This window comes from Limanda limanda, chromosome 11 (assembly GCF_963576545.1).
Source record: "Limanda limanda chromosome 11, fLimLim1.1, whole genome shotgun sequence".
In the NCBI taxonomy this organism is placed as follows: Eukaryota; Metazoa; Chordata; class Actinopteri; order Pleuronectiformes; family Pleuronectidae; genus Limanda; species Limanda limanda.
In genome coordinates this window covers 14860583-14884142 of record NC_083646.1, presented here as the reverse complement: position 1 = coordinate 14884142, position 23560 = coordinate 14860583, and the positions used below count along the sequence as shown (strand labels likewise).

General features: G+C 41.7%; 2 protein-coding genes across 2 annotated transcripts; one reads left to right on the top strand and one right to left on the bottom strand.

Annotated features, from left to right (window-relative positions):
- The first annotated feature begins 624 nt into the window (after window positions 1–624).
- On the top strand, window positions 625–10214 carry LOC133013578 (potassium-transporting ATPase alpha chain 1-like). Its single transcript, XM_061080562.1, has 23 exons — window positions 625–723; window positions 971–1030; window positions 1144–1347; window positions 3937–4050; window positions 4200–4334; window positions 4467–4584; window positions 4777–5045; window positions 5220–5298; window positions 5425–5544; window positions 5685–5794; window positions 6237–6371; window positions 6484–6676; window positions 6762–6937; window positions 7065–7201; window positions 7305–7455; window positions 7698–7866; window positions 8015–8169; window positions 8447–8570; window positions 8838–8983; window positions 9107–9240; window positions 9717–9818; window positions 9985–10076; window positions 10186–10214. The coding sequence occupies exons 1-23, from the start codon at window positions 631–633 to the stop codon at window positions 10212–10214; spliced, it is 3045 nt and encodes a 1014-aa protein (XP_060936545.1). The 5' UTR covers window positions 625–630.
- A 1165-nt stretch (window positions 10215–11379) lies between these two features.
- Window positions 11380–23298, bottom strand: LOC133014413 (DENN domain-containing protein 3-like). Its single transcript, XM_061081645.1, has 27 exons — window positions 23215–23298; window positions 21972–22161; window positions 21648–21737; window positions 21362–21477; window positions 21143–21267; window positions 20884–20995; window positions 20651–20770; window positions 20446–20544; window positions 20150–20269; window positions 19619–19734; window positions 19354–19509; window positions 19161–19257; window positions 18939–19042; window positions 18448–18635; window positions 18100–18259; window positions 17766–17961; window positions 17498–17666; window positions 16319–16578; window positions 16063–16233; window positions 15613–15742; window positions 15393–15500; window positions 13554–13693; window positions 13075–13235; window positions 12840–12976; window positions 12522–12640; window positions 12036–12173; window positions 11380–11711 (listed from the first exon to the last, which is right to left on the bottom strand). The coding sequence occupies exons 1-27, from the start codon at window positions 23296–23298 to the stop codon at window positions 11493–11495; spliced, it is 3825 nt and encodes a 1274-aa protein (XP_060937628.1). The 3' UTR covers window positions 11380–11492.
- Between the last annotated feature and the right edge of the window lie 262 nt (window positions 23299–23560).

The following is a 23560-nucleotide window of genomic DNA, read 5'->3' as shown; positions in this document are numbered from 1 at the left end:
ACGCTAGTGAAGTCTTTTAATTTGTAAATTCAAAGATTCGATCAGTTTTAACAGAGGACATTGTGTTAGTAAGGTGTTATTTACTGCACTCACACTAAACTAAAAAGTTTTAAGAATTATTATTGTCAATACTGAATGTGTTTTCTTTTTCAATTTATAATACTCGATTTGAAGATAAAGCTTTTGTTACTGAAGCTATTACAGTTAATGGCAGTGCATCAATAAATTCTTATACAAAGATTATTAATAGTGTATCATTTATTTTCTGTTTCTACATTTCATCTACTGCATACATCTATTTGAACAATTTGAGGTCAAACTAAATACTGCAGTTTTATGACTCTTCTTCTTGCTAGGTGCATTTGTTTTATTTGAAATGGAAGTGTACTCCAGTATGAAGTTTGGAATGTCAGGATTTGTGTAGATCTATTCACAACAAAACTGACCAATCATCTGTTTGAATTATCACATGTTCACATTTAGTAAGCAACACAGAAACATACATTTTATTTAGTTTTGGTATCAGTCACATCGGGGATGTCAAGCATTCAGGTCAGAAAGGCATATTTTCTCTAAAAATTTACAAATGTAAATATTTCCCTGCATTTCTGCATCTAGGACTCTTACAACATGTTCGAGATGGATGGAGAGATGGACAAGAAGAAGTCAAAAAAGACGAAGAAAAAGGAGAGGATGGAGGGCATGAAGAAAGAAATGGACATTGTGAGTATAAAGACTAAAGACCGGGGATTTAAATCCACTGATCAGTAATGAACCTAGCTCCTCATAGATTAACACAAGATTTACAGCTGATACTAAAGATGCCTCAGATCTGCACAGTTGTGAGAAGATGTAGTTTAAGCTCATGAGACAAAGTCAGGCTTAAATTCCAGCTGCAGTGAAGTTATGACCAAGTTGAATAAATCACCTTAAATCACTGTGATGATTAATGGCATGTGTCCCCCTGCAGGACGACCACGAGATTACAATTGAAGAGCTAGAGATGAGATATACCACAAATGTTGAAAAGGTAATGATTGAATAATTCCTCTATCGCCTCACATCATTCTTATCTATTCTTTATTTACTTTCATTTTGTCACAAGTACTCTTTTAATCCTGTTTTTCTGTTCTCCATCCTCAGGGCTTGACGACCACATTTGCCCGGCAGGTCCTCGAGAGAGATGGTCCTAATGAGCTGAGGCCTCCCAAAGGAACCCCGGAGTATGTGAAGTTTGCCCGGCAGCTGGCCGGAGGGCTTCAGTGTCTGATGTGGGTCGCCGCCGTCATCTGCTTCATCGCCTTCGGAATTGAACTTTCAAGAGGGAACCTCACCTGCTTTGACGATGTGAGTATGGGGTGCCGTTTGTCAAGCAGCTCACGCTGAAAATAACAGCAACATTTTGTCACATTTAGCTTCAAACCATGTTTAAAAAACTGGTGTGAATTTTTGAGAGTCACTTTTTTGCACATTTACGACAATATTTGTCAACTTGGAGATATTTTAAATATTTAAATCCAAATGTTAAATGTAACACTTAAATGTTAAATCTAAATGCTAAATCTAAATCTAAATCTAAATCTAAATGTTAAATTTAAATATAAATATAAATATAAATGTTAAATTTAAATTTAAATATAAATGTTAAATATAAATGTTAAATTTAAATCTAATTGTTAAATTTAAATCTAAATGTTAAATCTGAATCTAAATATAAATGTTAAATCTAAATGTTAAATCTAAATATAAATGTTAAATCTAAATTTAAATCTAAATGTTTAATCTAAATGTTAAATTTAAATGTTAAATCTAAATATAAATATAAATGTTAAATCTAAATGTTTCGGGTGAAACTAAATATTTAGCTAATATGCAAATTTAAATGCCGGTTACAGGAAGTAGTAACAAAATAAAAGCTCGAGGAAGTCAGAGTGTGTTTATTACGGAGCCCCCCAGGGGACACGGGGGGAATGAGGACAGCAAAATGACTTTTGCGAGATCCCGAGAAAGTTTAGGACAATGTTCATCCGGGTATCTCATAATAATGACATATTAAGTCATTATTATGAGATACGGGTTGTGGGCAGGGCGCCACAGAGCAGGGAAGTCGAGGCTGAGTGGCTGCGGGGACAGCCATCCTACTCGCGGAAGTGGGCGACTGTGCATCGATACAGAGACATAACAGGATCGATCCATGTTTTCTGCTCCGTTCATTGTCTTAGCGATGTGCTGCCGCTGAATAATTATAACCAGCGCTGCTCCAGCATCAGAACAGACGCTCATTAAAAGTCCGGTCGCCCTGTGTGTGTCTGTGTCTGCTTCCGCCTCACGTCCCTCTGTCCCGCGCTCGCTTTACACTTTAACAATAAACACCAGCGCTGATCACAAGTTATTAGGACACGTATAGGACTGATGTTTACTTTGTGTTTGTTTGAGCTCATGAAACACATGTTTAAACACCGTGTGCACGTAGTCCCCGCTCCACACAACACGAGCAGAACGTGACGCGCACAGTCAGGACTGACAGCGTTAAAGTGACGGAGCGATCCGAAGTCATGATCGGTCATCATCGGATAATAACTAAAAAATACATGTGATTATCAGTTTTAGTGAAGAGGAACAGAGACAAGCATACACCCCCCAACACACACACACACACACACGCACACAGCCCCCCCACACACACACACACAGTCTCCCATGACAGACCCTGCAGTCAGTATCTCATTATTATGAGATAGTATGAGATCATAACATCAGTCCTGCAGGTGTCCTAATAACTTGTGATCAGCGCTGGTGTTTATTGTTAAAGTGTAAAGTGAGCGGGGGACAGAGGGACGTGAGGCGGAAGCAGACACAGACACACACAGGACTTCGCTAAGACAATGAACGGAGCAGAAAACATGGATCGATCCTGTTATGTCTCTGTATCGATGCATAGTCGCCCACTTCCGCGAGTATGGCGACTGTCCCCGCAGCCGCTCAGCCTCCGCTTCCCTGCTCTGTGGCGCCCTGCCCACAACCCGTATCTCATAATAATGACTTAATATGTCATTATTATGAGATACCCGGATGTACATTGTCCTAAACTTTCTCGGGATCTCACAAAAGTCATTTTGCTGTCCTCATTCCCCCCGTGTCCCCTGGGGGGCTCCGTAATAAACACACTCTGACTTCCTCGAGCTTTTATTTTGTTACTACTTCCTGTAACCGGCATTTGAATTTGCATATTAGCTAAATATTTAGTTTCACCTGAAACATTTAGATTTAACATTTATATTTATATTTAGATTTAACATTTAGATTTAAATATAACATTTAGATTTAAATTTAACATTTAGATTAAACATTTATATTTAAATTTAGATTTAACATTTATATTTAGATTTAACATTTATATTTAGATTCAGATTTAACATTTAGATTTAAATTTAACAATTAGATTTAAATTTAACATTTAGATTTAACATTTATATTTAAATTTAACATTTAAATTTAGATTTAACATTTAGATTTAAATTTAACATTTAGATTTAAATTTAACATTTAGATTTAGATTTAGCATTTAGATTTAACATTTAACATTTAAGTGTAACATTTAACATATGGATTTAAATATTTAAAATATCTCTAAGTTGACAAATATTGTTGTAAATGTGCAAAAAAGTGACTCTCAAAAATTCACACCAGTTTTTTAAACATGGTTTGAAGCTAAATGTGACAAAATGTTGCTGTTATTTTCAGCGTGAGCTGCTTGACAAACGGCACTCCATATGTGAGTGACATTGCCATTTTTATCAGCGAGCGTTTCTCCTCAAGTGCACTGATAAGATCGAGAGAAACAGAAAAAGCCGCACAAGGAAAGGGGGGAGCACAATTTGAATCTGCCATTTCTAGATTCCCGTTGTTATGGTTACATCTTCTGTCTGACTTCAGCTTTACTTGGCCATCGTTCTGATCACTGTCGTCGTGGTAACTGGATGCTTTGGTTACTACCAAGAGTTCAAGAGTACAAACATCATTGCCAGCTTCAAGAATCTGGTGCCACAGGTAAAAAAAAAATTTTTTATTTTAAAGTGCAAGTGCAAAAAGTAAATAGTTGGAATTCAATACTTAATATCCTCTCAATCTTTCCACGCCCTTTCTTCCTGTGTTAATCTTCCTTTAACTCTGCTGATCTTCCTCATGTTCTACAACAGCAAGCTGTTGTGATCCGTGATGGCCAGAAAAACGAGATCCATGCCAACCAACTGGTGGTGGGAGATTTGGTGGAAGTCAAAGGAGGAGACAGGGTCCCTGCTGATATTCGCATCATCACTAGTCAGGCCTGCAAGGTAAGATACACACATACCACACATAGGCCGACTCTACGTGCATAAAGAAGGGGATTCTGCTTGTGAGGACAATTTAAAGGGAGATTTAAAATTGTCGTTGATTTCCCTGATGTGTGTGTGGGTGTTTGCCAGGTGGATAACTCGTCCTTGACAGGCGAGTCTGAACCTCAAACCAGGAGTCCAGAATGTACTCATGAGAATCCACTGGAGACAAGAAACGTTGCTTTCTTCTCTACCACTATTCTGGAAGGTACATAACATACTGCACATGCTTACTTATATAGGCTGACTTATGTATATACACTAATCAGCCACCACATTAAAACCATTATTTTCTCATTTATTTGTTCATTTGCTGTTATTTTTGCTCATAATGTGCAAAGTGCTTTGCTCAGGGGCACAATGATCACCCATATAAGAATAAATGTCTTCTCTTCTCCAGGTGTAGCAACCGGTGTGATTATCAACACAGGTGATCGTACCATCATCGGTCGGATCGCCAGCTTGGCGAGCGGCGTCGGCAATGAGAAGACGCCCATCGCCATAGAAATCGAGCATTTTGTGGACATCATTGCTGGTCTTGCGATCTTCTTCGGGTTTACCTTCTTTGTGGTCGCCATGTTTATCGGATACGCCTTCCTGGAAGCCACGATCTTCTTCATGGCTATCGTGGTGGCTTATGTGCCAGAGGGGCTCCTTGCTACCGTCACTGTGAGTTAACGCAACACAAATGTGGATTTCTACGTGTGATATGGTCTCACAGTATCTTCTGAGGATTCTCCATTAATGTTCACTTTTCAATATGGCACCAAGATTTGCATAGGTCTAGCCTGTGTGTGAAATAAAGTGAATATGTTCAGTAACAGGCTGTGTCTTTACCGACAGGTATGTCTGTCTCTGACGGCTAAACGACTCGCCAGGAAGAACTGTGTTGTAAAGAACCTGGAGGCTGTGGAGACATTAGGTCAGTAAACCACTAATAAACACTGATGTTCTGAATTCAGTCGTATGATCTGTTAAAAAAAGGTTTGGTGTCTATTAAACTGGAGATTTAGATATTTTAGATATTCATCTGTGTGTGTTTATTTAGGCTCCACTTCAGTGATCTGCTCTGATAAGACGGGCACCCTGACCCAGAACAGGATGACTGTGGCTCACCTTTGGTTTGACAACCATATCCACGCTGCTGACACCACTGAAGATCAGTCAGGTATGGAAAAGTACAATAATGCAAGCACCGTTTTGATATAGACGTTATTACAGTACAACATGCTAACGTGTTGGTTGCTTTTTAAAGATAGGATTCATGTCATTTTACACGTTAATAATCATGTGATTGTGTGGTTGCAGGCCAAAGTTTCGATCAGTCATCAGAGACATGGCGATCACTGGCGAGAGTGACTACCCTGTGCAACAGAGCCACATTCAGACCTGATCAGGAGGGGTTACCTATTCCTAGGGTACATATTTGTAGAGGACATTTATTTTGTGATGACCAGACAAAATGTTGCATCCAAAATAATCAAGTTGTATATGTTATGATCGCATTGTGTTGTTATTAGTTAAAGGTTCACTGTGTAGAATGTAGTGACATCTAGTAGTGAAGTTGCATGTTGCAGCTGAACACCTCACCCTCCCAAACCTGTGGCAGACTTCAGTAGTCATACATACTCCAGGGGTGTTTAGTTTGTCCAGTCTGGGCTACTGTAAAAAACATGGCAGCCTCCGTAGAGGACCCACACCTGATATATGTCAAATATATTTCTAGGGTGAAGAAAACAACAATTTAGTTCAATTTAGATAATAACAAACTAATGAAAACATCACTAGGATTATTTTATATTCAATTTCTGTTTCTAATCTTTTTGTCGCTATGTCTCTCTCTTATCCCGTTTCACACAGAGACTCGTGATGGGAGATGCGTCAGAGACGGCTCTGCTGAAGTTCACCGAGCTCACTGTGGGGAACACCATGGACTACCGTGGTCGCTACAAGAAAGTGGTGGAAGTGCCCTTTAACTCCACCAACAAGTTCCAAGTGAGTACTTTGTTGTTAATGGACGTGTATTTGAAACTGTGAGACTACTACACTCAAAATCCCCTGATTGATATTGAGTTTGACTCATCTCTCGTCTGCCATCTCTCTCCAGCTGTCTGTTCATGAACTGGAGGATCCACTGGACCTGCGCTACCTGCTGGTGATGAAGGGAGCAGCAGAGCGAATCTTAGAGCGCTGCTCCACTATTCTGATCAAAGGCCAGGAGCTGCCACTGGATGAGCAGTGGAAAGAAGCTTTTCAGACTGCTTACTTGGACCTGGGAGGACTGGGAGAGAGAGTTCTGGGTTAGAAAGTTATTTTACCAACACTGATGTGGGCTCATTGATTAGTTGTGTCATTTTTTTTAGCAATCTTTTTCTCCGCTCTCAGGTTTCTGTCATATCTATCTTAACGAAAAGGAGTTCCCTCGTGGTTATCGCTTTGACCCCGATGAGATGAATTTCACCACGTCGGGACTGTGCTTTGCTGGTCTCATCTCGATGATTGACCCCCCGAGGGCCACCGTACCCGACGCAGTGATGAAATGTCGTACTGCTGGCATCAGGGTGCGTTCACGTCCCCCCACATACACAGATTGTTTGGGCTTAAAAACAGACCTTTGCTTTCACTTTCTACATTTATCTATGTGTATTTTCTTGTCACCTAATTGTTTGAAGTATCTTGAAACCTCAGGTCATCATGGTGACTGGAGACCATCCAATCACAGCGAGGGCAATCGCAGCCAATGTTGGCATCATCTCAGAAGGCAGTGAGACAATGGAAGATATCGCCCAGAGGAAGCGCATTCCTGTGGAACAAGTCAACAAGAGGTACTGAGACGCTGTCCACACTTTGTGCTCATCTCTGTCGCAGATCAGGAAAACGACTATTCATGTTTCATTGTGTGTGTGTGTGTGTTGTGTGTGTGTGCAGGGACGCCCGTGCTTGTGTGATCAGCGGTGGTCAGCTGAAAGACATGAGCAGTGGTGAGTTGGATGAAGCCCTGAAGAACCACCCTGAGATGGTGTTTGCAAGAACCTCACCTCAGCAGAAACTGATCATTGTGGAGAGTTGTCAGCGTCTGGTAAATACACACAGAAACACACACACACACACACACACACACACACACACACACACACACATGTTTTGCTTTACTACCTGTGTCTTCTCAACTTGTAACCGATTGATCGATTGACTTTATTAAACGAAGTCGACACACATACAATTGGTAGGGTTGTGAATGAATAAAGGAAAGAGGAAGAGATTGGTTTACATGTGGTCATAATTCACTGTGGGAGGGACTTTTCATCCTTCCTCCTCCAGGGCTCCATCGTCGCTGTTACAGGTGATGGAGTGAACGACTCGCCGGCTCTGAAGAAAGCCGACATTGGCATAGCCATGGGGATCGCCGGTTCAGATGCTGCAAAGAACGCTGCTGACATGATCCTGTTGGACGACAACTTCGCTTCCATCGTCACCGGAGTGGAGCAGGGTGAGGCTTAGCGAACGAAAGAGAAATAATGTATGATTAACATACAAATCATATCCCCAGTTTTCCTTAATGACTGACTTTGGATATAAATAGTGCTGAGTCCAGATAGTTACAAATTAAGAAGTTTTTGTGTCTGTGTTCATCTCAGGCCGTCTTATCTTTGACAACCTGAAGAAGTCTATCGCCTACACACTGACCAAAAATATTCCTGAGCTGACTCCATATCTGGTTTACATCACCGTCAGCGTGCCTCTTCCTCTCGGCTGCATCACTATCCTCTTCATCGAACTGGCCACTGACATCGTGAGTAATAGTGCTGATGTAACCAGTTCAGCAAGAAAGGAAATAACTTATTTATGGTGGTTACAGCTGCAATCAGTTATTAACAGATGATGATTGTGTTTAATAATTGCTTGCACTTCACCGTGATGTGTGCACTCTCATTTTGAAGCACCAGCCTTTTCTTTTACAACAGGCTACATGGTGACACCTATAGTATAATGTAGCTATATCTTTATATTCCTCACTCCTGCATCTTCTGTACAGTGATGTTTTTTGTCTGCTCCCGTCTCTCCTGTAGTACCCCTCTGTCTCTCTGGCCTATGAGAAAGCAGAGAGTGACATCATGCACCTGAAGCCCAGGAACCCTCGTCGTGATCGCCTGGTAAACGAACCCCTGGCTGCCTACTCCTACTTTCAGATAGGTGAGACATGTGTGTGCTTCTCTACTTGTCAACCAAGCATAAATTCTCTATATCATTACTGTTCTTACCTCAGTTACATTAAAGTGAAATCATACTTTTCAAGGGGATGAAATAGACAAGTTACGGAGTTAAAATCTGCGAGACACCCATTTTTCACTGTTGTACAATAACAGAGTGCACTGATCTCTTCAGAGTGTCTCACAGCCAATGAGCTACATTTATATGCTTTTAAAATAGTATTGACCCATTTTTCCGTCTGTCTTGCAGGAGCCATCCAGTCTTTTGCAGGTTTTACAGATTATTTCGCAGCGATGGCCCAGGAGGGCTGGTTCCCGCTGTTGTGCGTCGGCCTACGTGCTCAGTGGGAGGACGTTAAGCTTCAGGACCTACAGGACAGCTATGGGCAAGAATGGGTCAGTGTAGACATAGAGATCCATCTTTTGGATAATGTGGTTGGGTGTTGGCATGATTTATATTTATTTTATTAGCACAGATACAAAATATCTCCTCCCTCATGTGATCTCCTGTGCTTGCAGACATTCAGCCAGAGGTTGTACCAGCAGTACACCTGCTACACTGTATTCTTTGTCAGTATAGAGATCTGTCAGATCTCTGACGTGCTGATCAGAAAGACTCGACGTCTGTCTGTGTTCCAGCAAGGCTTCTTCAGGTCAGTACAGACCCGTCCCAAATATGAATGACATTGTTTTTAAATAGCTGAGATTATAGGATTAATGTTTGCTGGGTTTATTCTCTGACTACCAACATGAACAACTCTCTATGTTGCATTAAACCCTGTTGTTAGTCTTCTGATCATTCAAACATTATTTTTTCTACTTTTGCTCTTTTACATATTTAAATAAGTCTGTTAAGAAACCCTATGTGTTCATGGCAGGTTGTTCTCAGGAACCAAATCAAATTCTTTAACATCATAGTTTGTTATTTATGAATATTTCGATTCTAAATCTCCCGTTACAGCTGCGTAAAACTAAATCTTATCTCATGTATTTATATGCATGCAGAGCCATCCTGTCTCTTTGTGTTGTCAGTAGTCCATTTAAATGGATCAGACTAAATCTGAACTAATCTGTTCGGATTGGAACAAGATTCCAGTGTTTGGTTTTTTAAGTGTTTATCTGTGTGCAGGAACCGTGTCCTGGTTTCTGCCATCGTCTTCCAGCTGTTACTCGGTAATCTGCTTTGTTACTGCCCGGGAATGCCCAACATCTTCAATTTCATGCCAATCAGGTAAAAAGCCCACAGAGCCATGGTCTGTCAATCAAAGCTCACACTGGATTAGAAGACAAAGTTTTATTTAGATATCATAGCAATGAAATACACATGAAGAAAATTATCTTTCCTAAATGCTCATTGCTTCTTTATATATAAAACAACTAATGTGTTTTTGCTTCAGGGTCCAGTGGTGGTTAATTCCAGTTCCATTTGGTATTTTAATCTTTGTCTACGATGAGATCAGGAAACTAGGAGTAAGAAGATTTCCAGGAAGTAAGATGAAATCCATCACACCTCACTCTATAACCATTCAGCCAACATTAACATCCCCACTGTCTCCATCCGTTCACGTCTCATCAATCTCTGCTCTGTTCTCTCTCAGGTTGGTGGGATCAGGAGTTATACTACTGAGAGGCTCTTCCCTTCATCCGTCCAGCCACATGCATGAGAGCATCACTCCTGAACCGAATGCTGCAGACCTGGATGCTATTACTCAATTTATTATTCATCTATATCACTTTGTGATCTATGTATTCATAGATTATCCTTGTCTTTTAATATTAATAACTTCATATTGATATTCAAAAGTCTGACTAAATTCTTTTAAAAAAAGTAATCAATACTGAAAGTCATTGTTGGATAATAATTCTCACAGATTTGTTGTGTCCCAGCTCTTTGACTGTGGCTGCCTTGTATTTGTACTAATAAAGAATTTGAAGACCAATGATGACTTCAAACAAACAAAAGAAGAAATATTTGTATTTTATATTGCTTCATGAGTTTTTTGTCAAAGGTTGTATCTTTACTCAACTTTAGAGTTGTTGTTTGCTTTTGAATGTTATGGAATTTCAAAAATTCCTACTTACTCATGTTGCACTTGTGATTCACTCTTGAGAATGTGTTATTGGCTTAAAGCCTCATGTCTAATTGATAACAGCTCAATATGCATGTGGAACTACACAGATTCAGTCAACAAAAAGTCAACCTGGGTATTGTGTCAAAAGTAACTCTTTAACATACTGAATAGCAAACATTTTTACTGCATAGATTTGGAGATTTTTCAAAGTAAAGTCCAACATTTTCACTGTGGAATAGTTAATTTCATGATTTTCAATGTATAAAATAGATAATTTCAGGATACTTCAAAGTACTGTAAAAACACTTTGCTCAATAAGTTCAGAGAGAGACTGATATGCCTGTGTTCAGGACCTCTCTGACTATCCACATACTGAATAGAAAAATTGGCACCAAATGACAGCACATGCTACTGGTACATAAAGGACATTATAGCAGGTGGACAGTTGACTGTACTGGTGTTTGACGCAATCACCTGAAATTCAATGTTTTGATTGAAGCCCTAAGTTTGAAATTCATAAATATAATCAAATCACAATCATTCAGCAGAAAGTGGGTTAGAATAAAATGGACTGAAATTCAGCATAAGCCTGAATGTAATAAATAGTAAGCAAACAGGAGTAGGATCATACATAGGCTCATAAACAGAATAATACCTGAAAATGTAATTTATTATCAGTGCTTGACAATAAAACATGAATGACAATTACACTGTGTCACTTTAATATCTAATATCTGCCGTTGATATCTTTCCTCAATGTATTTTTATTTGTGACTTTTCCTATATTTACCCTCACTCTACTCAAGAAGCCTTCATTCACATGCCTCTGTTCTCTACTCCACTTTCCAGATGGCGATCTTGCCATCGCGGCGTGCAGAGCCACTCAGGACGTAGCGATCCTCGGCTGAGCAGAGCGTCTGGATGCTGTCTGAGTGAGCGTGCAGCTCCTTTGTCACAGTGTGGCTCTCGGGGTTCACCACCAACACCTGACTCTTCATCTGACCGTCACACTGACTTCCGTCCGTGTTCCGGCCACAGCAGCCCACCCAGATCTGAGGCGGGGGGGGGGGGAGAGTTTGAGGAAAAGCAACGGTGGATAAGTGACAGTTGTGGTAGCAGAAGATCTATTGGGTGATGAGTTGAGTGCACAACAACAATTCAACGCGATAGACAGTACGCACACAGTCCCTGTTTATAATGAAAGCAAATTAGGGCTGCAACTAATCTGCGGATTATTTCCTCCATCAATAGTTTTGTTGACAAATTTCAGGAAAAAAAACAAAACATTTGACTCAAAGTATTTTACAAAAATAAAAATAGCAATATAAGACAATTACAAATCAACTATGAGACCTGACATTGTTGTCACAACTCACCTGGTCTTTGACACGGTTCATACAGGTGACTCCTGAACTGCCCGGCAGGGAGATTCTTTTGAATGGATGTCTGTGGTTGTCCATGTGCCAGAGACACAGCTCCCCTGAGTCTGCGCAGCCCGTCCACAGCTGACCTCGCTGGAACAAACACACAACACACAAAAAACTGTAAAGTCACAAATGTGCTTTTAGTTGGTAGAAACACAACCTTGGTGCATATCAACATCTCTATCAAGCACGCACACTATATCATTTTTGTAGCTGGATATTCAAAGAGATGGGAAGTGTTTGTATCTCTCGGTTCCAGTTTTTGCCATGACTACTGGCTCCAGCTAAAAACTTATTTAAATACCAAACTCTATTTTTATGTGAACTGTTTCATGTGCCACGTGCTTGCAAACTGTATATATTCAATAATGAACTGACAGCTGCTGACTGAACTGCAGGTTGGATGCGTGACACTTTGTATTAGGACGGCACAGTCACCTCAGGGATGACAAGGAAGCTGCTGAAACTACTGGGCATGCTCCGTAGGTCGTCAGGAAGTGGCATCCTTCGCTGGGGTGTCCCCGTCTTTTTCAGTTCCACAATGCTGTCGCCACAACCTGCACATACACACACACAACAATTCCTTACCCAGATCTTATTTTACCCTGAAATGTACTGCACATACACAATTGGTTAAAACATTTCCAACAGGAATGAAGGACTCAGAGTTTGCCCGAACAAATCATGGTGATAAGATTTATTGGAGCCATAGATTGTATATAAAAATGGACGTAAAGAAGGACAGTTTGTACATACAGCACCACAGCGTGCCGTCGTGGATCTGTATGGAAGAGAGCCGGTCACAGCTCAGATGGAACTGTCGCTTCACCTTGAGGCTGACTGCGTCCCACTGCAGGATCGTCCCGTCACAGCTGCAGGAGTATGTCTGCTGACTGGGAAGGAGAGAAACGTCTGACTGACACCTAACATCTAGAAGAGTGCGTCTGGTGCTTAATGTGTAAGAACTAAATAAAGTTAACAGTGTCCCAACCTGTTGTGTTGATCTCTGGTGTCCACCGTGAGGCCGGTCACCTCATGTCTGTGTTCAGTCAGCTGTTTGTTGCAGGACATGCTGCGAGTGTCAATGATGTAGATCACGGAGTCCTGAGAGCCAATCCACACCTGCTCTTGGACCAATCCCAGCATGCAGTTCTACGCAGAAGTTGCGACAACAGTGTAATTATTAGCATCACGCATATATTTGTAAATACCTAATAGAGATGTGTAGTCTGTAATATTTAATCAAAACATGTTGAAATGGAAGTGTAATAAGCTTTAGAGATTAAACATACACTTTGCAGCCTCAACAGAATTTCACGCAGCTCTTACTACGGCCTCAAAAGGTTTCTTTCTTCCATTTCCCACATGTGCAGTAATGCTCAACAAAACTTTGTATAACCATAACAAATTAGAGGAATTCTCATTTAAATGTAACTTTGAGCAATAGCAGTGCAGCGTCTCTACTCTCACCAGCTGCAGCTCCCCAACCTGGATGCAGTCCTGCAGCATGGACCAGCTCGCTGCATCGAACACGACCACCTTGCCTCCGCTGAGAGCCACCCACAGCTTCGGGTTCATCTCACTGCCCGAGTCGTTGCAAGTCAACTGACCTGGAGGGAGAGAAAGAGAGAGAGCAGAGAACCAACAACCCTCACTATATAGATACTGAATACATAAATGTCCCCTGTGGCAATAAATATAAAGAACGGAAAGATATGAACAGTTAATTAGTTGAAACTCAGGTAATTTGTAATGTTTTTCAAAGTAAATGGTAATTGGACGGTATTCACATATGACTTTTCTGATCTTATTGACCCTAACAGTACAAACCATATTCACTCACATCCTCACATTCACACATGCCGTGCTTTGGGGTACAATATGTTGCTCAGGGACACTTTGGCATGTGGACTGGTGGAGCGGAGGGATCAAACCAAGGACTTGAGGTGAGTGGACGATCCGCTCTACCCCTAAAGGCCGGCGCATGCTTCTGCGTTTTCACGGGAACGGAGACGCAAGAGCCCTTCCGGGCCCCTCACGGCCCTTCCTACGTCCTTACGTGCGTCGGCCAATTTTTCTAACTAGACGGCAAAGCCCCGCATACGTCACCCGGCCGCGAGGGCTGTGATTGGTCTGCTGACTACATCATTTCTGGAGTCGCATTTCCGGTTCATGCCCGGAAACCACGGACGATTTAGAAGAACGAATATGGACCAGATAGAAGAGCACTTGGCAGAAGAGATCCGACACTATGTCCACTAGTATAACCCGTCACTAACCGGCGGATTTTTCCGCCAGAAAAAGGCTCTGCGGAGCCGCCGTGGCGATGTAAATAAATCGCTCTTCTTCGTGCAACACACGAAGAAGAGCCGACTTCGACAAAAAACATTACTGCGCCTAGTGTTCTGGCGGGGAATTGCATGGTAACACGCGCAACGGTTGGAGAACCATGAATGACAACGAGTCCTGCGTTACAGCTGCGTGCCTGCGGGCCCCTGACGACGCAGAAGCATGCGCCGGCCTTTAGCCACAGCCGCCCCCAAAGTCCTGATCACTTCACACTATTTTGGTTCGTTGTTCTCAACTTCATCACTTCACAAAATGTTGTTTATCTGCTGTACTTAGTTCATTGTACTCAATTATCTTTCCAAGCAGATCACTGTCTCCCAGATAATCTTTTCTCTCTGTCACAGTGTAAACAAATGAGACACTGACAGGGCCGCTATTATTCCCCCTGATGAAATACAGCTCAACAAGACTAATCAGGTTATGTGAATAGGTTTCACTAGAGCATTGTTTACCATAAAAAAATGAAAGCAAGTGGGTGCACACAGACACACACACACACTCAACACTCACATATAAGCTCCTTCTGTATACATGCAAATCTAGAGACATTAACTCTATAGGATCTTTGTCCTTCACGTTGTCTGTCTTTGAACTGGTGTAAATGTTCATGGACAGTGGGTGTCTTGTGACTCGTGTCAGTGCACAACAGACACACAGTTCAGTTTGTTCACTGATTACCATTCAATAAAGAAACCGATTATCGTTACATCTTTGATGCTCTCAACTGTAAAGTACATTGACAATTAGAGTCATACATGTATGCTGCGTGAAATTAAGGGCTATAGAGATGAGATTTGTTACCATGACAATGACGTATAAGGGGTGTATTTTAGTTCTCTGGGTTCAATTTGTCATGTATGACTTTTAAGACACAGAAGATACCAGGAAAATGGGTCAAGGTCCATAAATTACTCTACAGACTAATTTTCTAATGATTTCTATTCAAGTTGCCCCAAATACCTGGTGTGTATAGCAGCACATGCACAGTCTGCGGTTCAGCCATGTCCCTTGACGGGGTGATCTTGTGTTTAAGTGTCTCTGAGGTAGTTTCGTGCACCATCATTGGCTCTGGGGGCACCAAGGAAAACAAAATTAATTAATGGATACAAAAGAAAGGTTGAATTGCGCAAATTAGAATGAAACTAAAGAAAAAAGAAGCACAGCAGGAGTGAGCCCCAACCTTCATGCTTAATCTTGTCAAAGTAAGCCAGTTTAGAGGCAGCAACAATGGACCTCTGGGTCTGCAGACATCCCATCAAAGCGTCCATTAGCAGGGCGTTGGTCAGGGCCTGAGTCATATACTGAGGGTCCTGGAGGGACACACAATGAGCTGAATGGCAGAGGAATCCTAGCATATATTGTACAGGTGTGTAAGCAAAATGACAAACATACTCTAAAGTGACTTAAATAGTCAAAGCACTGAATACAAAGCACTTTTCTTATAATGTTATGAGTACATATACACAGAATGGTCAGCGGCCAGTTTTGAATCACTGCAAACTGCCACAGTTTCACACCCTGGTCCTCAGAGAGTTTTTTTACTTTTGCTAAAGCTGTGACATCAAATCATTTTGTTGCTGGACCAAAGGCAAAAATGATCGTTTCTTCCCAGTGGAATTCCAGATTTTACCTTGTGTTGATCCGCCATCTTGCGCCCGGCCCACATCTCTTTGACCACGAGGTTCCAGAGCTCAGTCTCTGCCTTCAGGTTGGCCTCGAACACCTCAGGCCTACCAGAGGTCTGGATACGAAGGGAGGGAATACGAACAAGTAGAAATGGAGCTGAGGCGATATTCACGTCCTGCGCAGAGATGGGCGGGTTGTTAGAATGGGGGGTTATGAGAGAGAACATGATTCAGAGAAAAGGGATCAAAGACTCTTGTGACCTGTATGTCTCTGAACTTGGTGATTTCCAGGTAACCAGGTCTTCCCTCGCTAAGCAAGAAAAGGCGTTTCTGCGTCATCGCGATTTTACCGACGCCGTAGGAGGTCTTGACAGAGGATGACAACTTGTAGACGCACTCGCTGTTGTCAAGGTTGTCAATGACCTCAGTGGGCAGGTTGACATCTTGGGCCTCAGCATCCTTCTCCTTCCAGAAGGTGTAAAAGAGTCTGAAGAGTTCAGGCTCCACCTGCTTTGGTTTTCCTATAGGACACAAAGAGATCTGTGAGAGACTTGTAAGAGGTGTGTAGGGTACATATGCGAGCAGACAAATAAAGTGTAAACAAGACAAAGAAACTCATGTGAAGAAAAGAATGCGCAAATACATGCAGAAAAATGTTCAACAGATTAAGTTAGTTCCACTTGCAGACCCAGAATATCCACAACAATCCACAGTGTGTTGCCCCCGGACAACAACTACAAGCCATTCGGTTCGGTTTTCAGTCATGTTAAAGCTCTGTCTGTTTTCTCTTCCATCTAACCATAGATGATTCTTTTTCACAGCAGATACAAATCTAAACAAAACACGGGGGAAAAACCCGTTGAGGAGTGGAGAAAAAAACCCAAAGCATTTCAGCAGGGTGAAAAGACGTCATGTGTGTCAGTGGAGAACCGCACCGTGAACTCACAACTCGTTTCATGACCCGTGTCACATGACACTGCCTCTTTTATTCTCTCACGATTTATGTCGTTCTTAACTTTTGTCCTTTGAAATGTGTAATATGACATTTTCCACCAAAGACTAATAAAGGGCCTAATGTTATAACTCATGATGGGAATAAATTAGATACACCAAACAAAAGTTTATAGTGTTGGTCAAACGTTTGGTTTCACAACCAAATTAAATTGTTAAAAATAACTTATTACTGTGAAATAATCACTGTGTAGCCAATTCTGTATTAACCATGTTAGTGCCCAGCTCATTTTAATAAACAAGTTTAAAATAAAAAAGTCTAAAATTGAATGAATATTTGGCACTTAAATCATCAGCACAGCATTTATAGCACCTTATGACTCGAACTGCTGGTTATAAAATACTGCAGGTTAAGCATAATTCATTAAAACGTCAGGAATTAAAAGTTTTATCTAACCCACATGTCTCAACCTTTCTTGCCTCACTTACCCTCAGTGAGCGCATCAAATAAACGGTGTATGGTCGCCACATCGTTAACAATCCCACATTCTTGAACACAACGCACAAACTCGTCCTGATCCAGGGGTTTTCGGGGAAGCTTGAACTTCTTAACGTGGTCGTCGGGCTCCACCGGCGGCTTCTCGTTCTCTGTCTTCACCTGATGGATGAAGAAATATAATCCCCAACATCATCAGTACTTACTTTGCACCACACACAGTCTATCAGCAGGTGAAACGATGCATGTGAGCCGACTGACCTTGAGGATGAGTCTCTTGAGCTCATGTCGTCGGTCGGCTTGCTGCCTCTCGTCCCTGTGCAGCGAGTCCACGAGCCACGTGACCATCTGCGTGGGGAAGATGGCGGTGTCCGTCTTGTAGAGGTTCTGGAAATCACTCAGAGCATCCAGCCGCCGCAAGCACAAGGTGTTGATGAAACCACGCAGGTAGTAGAATCTACACAGGAAAGATTAGACTTGAATATTAGGGAGTCAGCACCTGCATTAACAACAATGTGTGGTACTAAAACACCTGAATGACAGGGTTGTTCCTGAAAACAATGACGAGAAGAGGAGCATTAAAAGAGCGAAGTACCTGGCCAGCAGAGCAGAGTTCTCGTTTTGGACGGAGAAGATGGCCTTGCTAAAGTGCTGGATGAGCTCACTGTAATAACTCTGGACCGAATGGAAGGACAGAGATGCAGGGAAGTCTGGGAGTTTAAACACCTTTACAGGCTTCGGAGGGGTCTTTAGAACTGGGGGACGAAGAGAGAGAGAGAGGGAGAGAAAGATGTGGAGAAGAAGAGGAAGAGAGGACAAGAAAGGAAGCAAAGGAGAAAAGAATAATTGTAAATCTTTTACTGCCACCTCTACATCATGAGAGCGTTCACCTCTTTATATGAATAACATAAATGAAAGTGTGTGTATTCCTCTGCAGCTTCACCAGAGTCAGAGAGGAAGATCCTCGGCAGCAGATCGTTTCTTTGGAAACTGAGAGATCGGTCGTATCCCAGGTTAGGAAGGCTCATTCCCAGTCTTTTATTCAGCTTGATCTCCATGATGGAGCTCTTCCTCCGCGCCTGAATCTCCTGCATGGTGACTCTGCGTGCCACTTCCACCATAGACTTCATTCTAGAGGGTATATGAGAGAAACAGTGCATTGCATAAGTACTGCTCCAGCACCAAAATGGAGTGGAAGGCATTATGCCAAAAAAAAGAAAAAGGATCATATAATTAAAGCAGTGGATTTCAACCAACACTAAATAGTTAATCAACTAAATAAAAAAACTATTGCTCATAATACTGTTTCAGAAATCTACTGGCTGATGCTGTAGGTTGAATTGAGTTCCATTAAGAAGAGTTCCTAATAAATCAGACACATACATGTCCAGTGTTGAACTGTATGAAAATGACTAGAGAAGTGTGATACTTTACTTCTGCATCTCAGTACGCGTGCTGAGCTCCATGCGAGCGTAATTATCCATTTTCCTGTTGAGACGATCCTTGAGAAAGAAGTGGAAGATGTGAGTCTCCAGCACCTGCAACAGAGTCATGTTAGTCTGAGAATGAAGTGCTCCAGCGTCACGTCTCTACCAAGAGATATCGGTTACATTTTGTCATCAATTCAGTCAGAATAATAGAAAAACCTTGATTTACCTTTGTGTAAAACAGTTGATCGGCCGGCTCTCTGGTTTTCAGGAACTCTTCACTGTTAAACACTCGATGTTCATAGTTAAGATGGCAGCTAACATCCCTGTAGAAAACGTACATGTTGTATGTTAACACAGTGTGTGTGATTTGAGGATGACCACCCCATTGGACCTTAGGACCCAAACAATACACGCAGAACCTAAATATGTTGACGATGAGCTCCAGGGCGATCCTCTGGATGTCGTGGTTGAGGTTGTGTTGCCACGCTCGTCTCTGCGCTCGCTGCTCGTTGATGTCGCTGCAGGTTGCGTGGTTACACTGATGCAAGTCGTAATTCATCTGCAGAGACTGACACCTGCAAAACACACTCAGACTGTATAAACCAATACTGGCTCTGTCTCGGCTCATGCACCTGCTCGGGTTCCTAACTTCCTATGGTCTGTTACTTGGATAATAAGGAATACCTCTGTGTGAAGTAGTCTGCAGCAGCTGGAGGAATTTGTGGAAGGTCAAGAGTATCAGAACAGGAAGTGGAAACGCTTCCGCCATCAATGTTGATCAAGATCAGATCATCTGTTTCCTGGATAAAAGAGATCGAAACTAAAATGAATCTCTTTCTATGTTTAGTCCTCTGAGCTGTTAAAACAGAAAAACGCCTAGTGGCCATTATGACACGCCCCCTAACAAAGCCAGGTAAAGCAAGATTGGACGACGAGACTTCCTACACGCGCTTGAAGCAGTTGACCAATCACAACAGAGCTTTATAAGTTGGGGGGCTTTAAAGAGACAGGAGCTCGGACCAATTGTTTTAAACAGAGGCTGAGAAGAGGAGCTGCAGCAATGGACACAATGATGTGTTTTCTAAACATTAGAGCTTATAAACATTTTAAAGTCATAACTCAGATTAAAACTATGAAACTGAATATAAGCATAACATGTGTACTTTAAGACTAAAACGGTGGTAAATCCATAGTCATCTCATGTCCTGTACTTACAGTTGCGACCTCTTCAAAATGGCTGAGATGGCAGCCCATGAGGAAGGCGGTGGGAGCCATGAGAAAGTCCAGCATGCCTCTGGCCAGGACCGGAACATAAGGCTGCTGCCATGACAGAGGCTGACAGAAAGATCAGGGAGGCATGAGCGAACAAAGATACGGGTCAAAAGATTACAAGGCTTGATTACAACATAAAAATGTCCTTGGGTCGTTACAATATTTATTATACTGTCCTGCAATTCATTTTAACACTACTTTGCCCTTTGCAGATGTGCAGACATCGATTGGGAACTGACCTGCAGGAAAAGCAACAAACTCTCTGCAACCAGTGTGAGTCTGGCCCAGTCAGCAGAGAACAACACCACCCTCTGCTCCTGCAGGAGACAAGACAGCACCTGCAGACACAGGGACAGTGAGGTGGACAAACAGAGAGAGACAAAAGGGTCAATGTGAGACTTCTCCTGCTTCACTTACAGATACAAACAGAGGTATGTGAACTACCTGCAGTATTTGCTGTGGTCTCAAGCAAAGGAAAGGCAGGTGAAGGTCTAGGTCTACAGCTGGGTGGTCTTTGTCAACTCTGGACGGTAAGACAATCGTCAGAGGACGCAAAGTAAACATCTGGAAAAACAGACACAGTTGCAGCTTGTCTTATACCCAGTGACTAGACTCATCGCACTCAAAGCAGCCGGAGAAAAATGAATACACACAAACACGCAAGAGTGCACACACACCAAATGCAGTTGTCCAGGAGGTGGGATTGGCACGAGTGAAAGTTTGCCTGCAAACGCCTTCACTCTGTCCTCAATGTCTGATAGACGACAAGTTCTCAGCTGGATTAACAGACTAATAAAGAAAAAGAAAGTGATTGAGAAAGAGAGACAGAGAAGGGGAGAGAGACAAATTGTTCTGTACAGGTAAAGTGAACATAAAGAACATTGAGCCATGTTCTTTTCATTTATGACCAATTAGGTTCAGTACACTGTGTCTCACCATGACAGACAGTCCCTGAGGGCAGTGAAGTAAGGATACTTGGATATGACACAGAAACTGAAGGCAGAGAAAAGTTTAGAAAACTTAGAGGACCCGGCTTCATTGTGGAAGCATAAGATCCCTTCCTGTAAAAACAGAGACAATCCAACAGTGACTGGAATTCATTTAAAGTTAGTTTTATCTAACTCATATTCAAGTATTACACGTTGTCGTGTTTACCAGTATTGGTTGGTAGCACTGCATCACAACTCCATGGGTCTTGTTGCCAAAGACGTCAGTGAAAACCAGGAAGTGAAACTGCTCATCTTTCTGTTCATTGGTTACTTGGAGCCCACCTGGTAGAAAGAAAATAAATATATGTTATAATATCTGCATGATATACTTCAATGGCTGAAGAGGATGCCCACACAAAATCACAATTACCTGAATTATGATGATACGATGATGATGCATTACTATAAGTGCTTTCAGAGGATATTGTAACATAGATTTAAAAACCACATACCAGGGAAGCAGAGCTGAGGTAAAGCCCTGAGGTCAATGTCTGTAGGAACGTTCACATCTTCAATCCCTCCTCTCGCTTCAGCAGCTCCACCTGCAAATATATGAAAATCTAAAACTATATAAACTGAAATATACCAATCAGAGACAACAATACCGGTAATACAATTTGTCAAGGTTATTAGAAAGTCTCATACGATGATGTGAGGGATGAATCAGAAACCTGGACAACATTTTTGTGCATCCAAAGTCATTTCTAATTACAAACAACTGTTATTTATGTATTGATATGTGACCAGCGGGTGGCCCACGCAAGCAGGTATCAAACCTTGGCTCGGAGCTGAGGCTGCTGAAGGTTGATGTTCCCTCTTCTTCCTGAGAAAGGAGCGTCGCCTCTTCCCACTTGAACCCACCAGGTCACTGTCATTTTGTGGTCTGCCGACAAAGGGAGGCGACAGGACCTGCAGTACCTCCGGCTCCAGCAGGAGTTGCTCAGGAGCCCCCTTATTGTTAAAAGTCTAAACGGGAGATAGGAGGATAACGTTTGCAGTACCCTCTATTCTTATTATAATACTGTTTCTGTTTAATACATGATATAATAACATAAACTAACACATTACTTACTACATATATTCATGTGGTTCATTTAATGACAGAAAGAAGGAAAACGTATTTCAGTTTTACAACTTAGGTGTAATGTTTCTTTTCTTTTTTTTGTTGTTGATTGTACAACAGACTGTAAATAACGATGGACAATGCATCTGCTCTTCCTCCCACTATCTAGAAATTAAGCCAAAATATCCCAGATAAGAATGCCATATTGCACCAATGACGTCATTGTCACCCCCAATGAGTCTGCGTGGTAGCAATCGGGGGGGATGGACAGGTAGTGAGGTCCTGAAGATGCATGCGCTTGAACAATCCTGGGCAAGTCTCAGCTGTCAATCGTGATGTTTCACCTCGTTTTTATATTATCACATAAGTAATTAAAACCAACCTTACTGGGAAAATGAACACTTTACCAACAGGATTTATAACTTTACTGCAGCTACCCACTAGGTGGCGCTCAAGACACTTTGGCTTCACTTTTGGGGAGTCCATCTTGAGTTGCAGTGTGTGGTCTGGACCAATGAGCACTGTGTGTTTTCTCCCTCGCTGATTGCATATTTTTGAACTTTGAACTAAGAACTTTTTTGGAATCTTGAGATCACAGCTTATTCTAATCTTTTTTGGGGGGGAAAGGAAAGGAAATAAGATGGAGAGATGTTCAACATGCAACAAAGGTACCTAATCGTAATCACACTGGGAATGTTAAAGTTGTATTGTTTGCACCAAATTCTCGTAATGTTTTGCTTTTCTTAAGTCAAATATTTATTAAATTTGAACTATTGGTAATTTGCATATATATATCACAGTTTACAGCGATATTGCCTTTATGGTCAGATCAGTTTTGAAAATTAAATCCTTAATATCAGTGGAAGAATAAACCTAAACAAAAAAAGATTTAGATGATAAAATATTAGGTTTATTTATATTCACCATTCATTCATGGAGCGTTTAAAGTTAAATACCTGGTAGACCTCCCTGAGTTTGTCACTAGATGCTCCAACCACCACGCAGGCTTCCAGCAGAGCAGGAGCCAGATGATCCGCCATCACTGAAACCTGGACCAGGACCCGGCCGGGTCAGGGGAACTGGACCAAGGGCCGACCAAGACCTGCTGAAGGTAACAAACATGGGAAACCAGACAGTGATGATAAGATACAGATGACCGAGAGAAAATATATATTTCATTGTTGTTCTGTCTTCTTTAAGGAGGAAAGATGTTTCATTTATCTTTATGACAAAGTGGTTGTTCCATCAAAAACAACATAGATCCGGTCAGACAGTTGTTTGTTTCCCACCATAGATCTATTT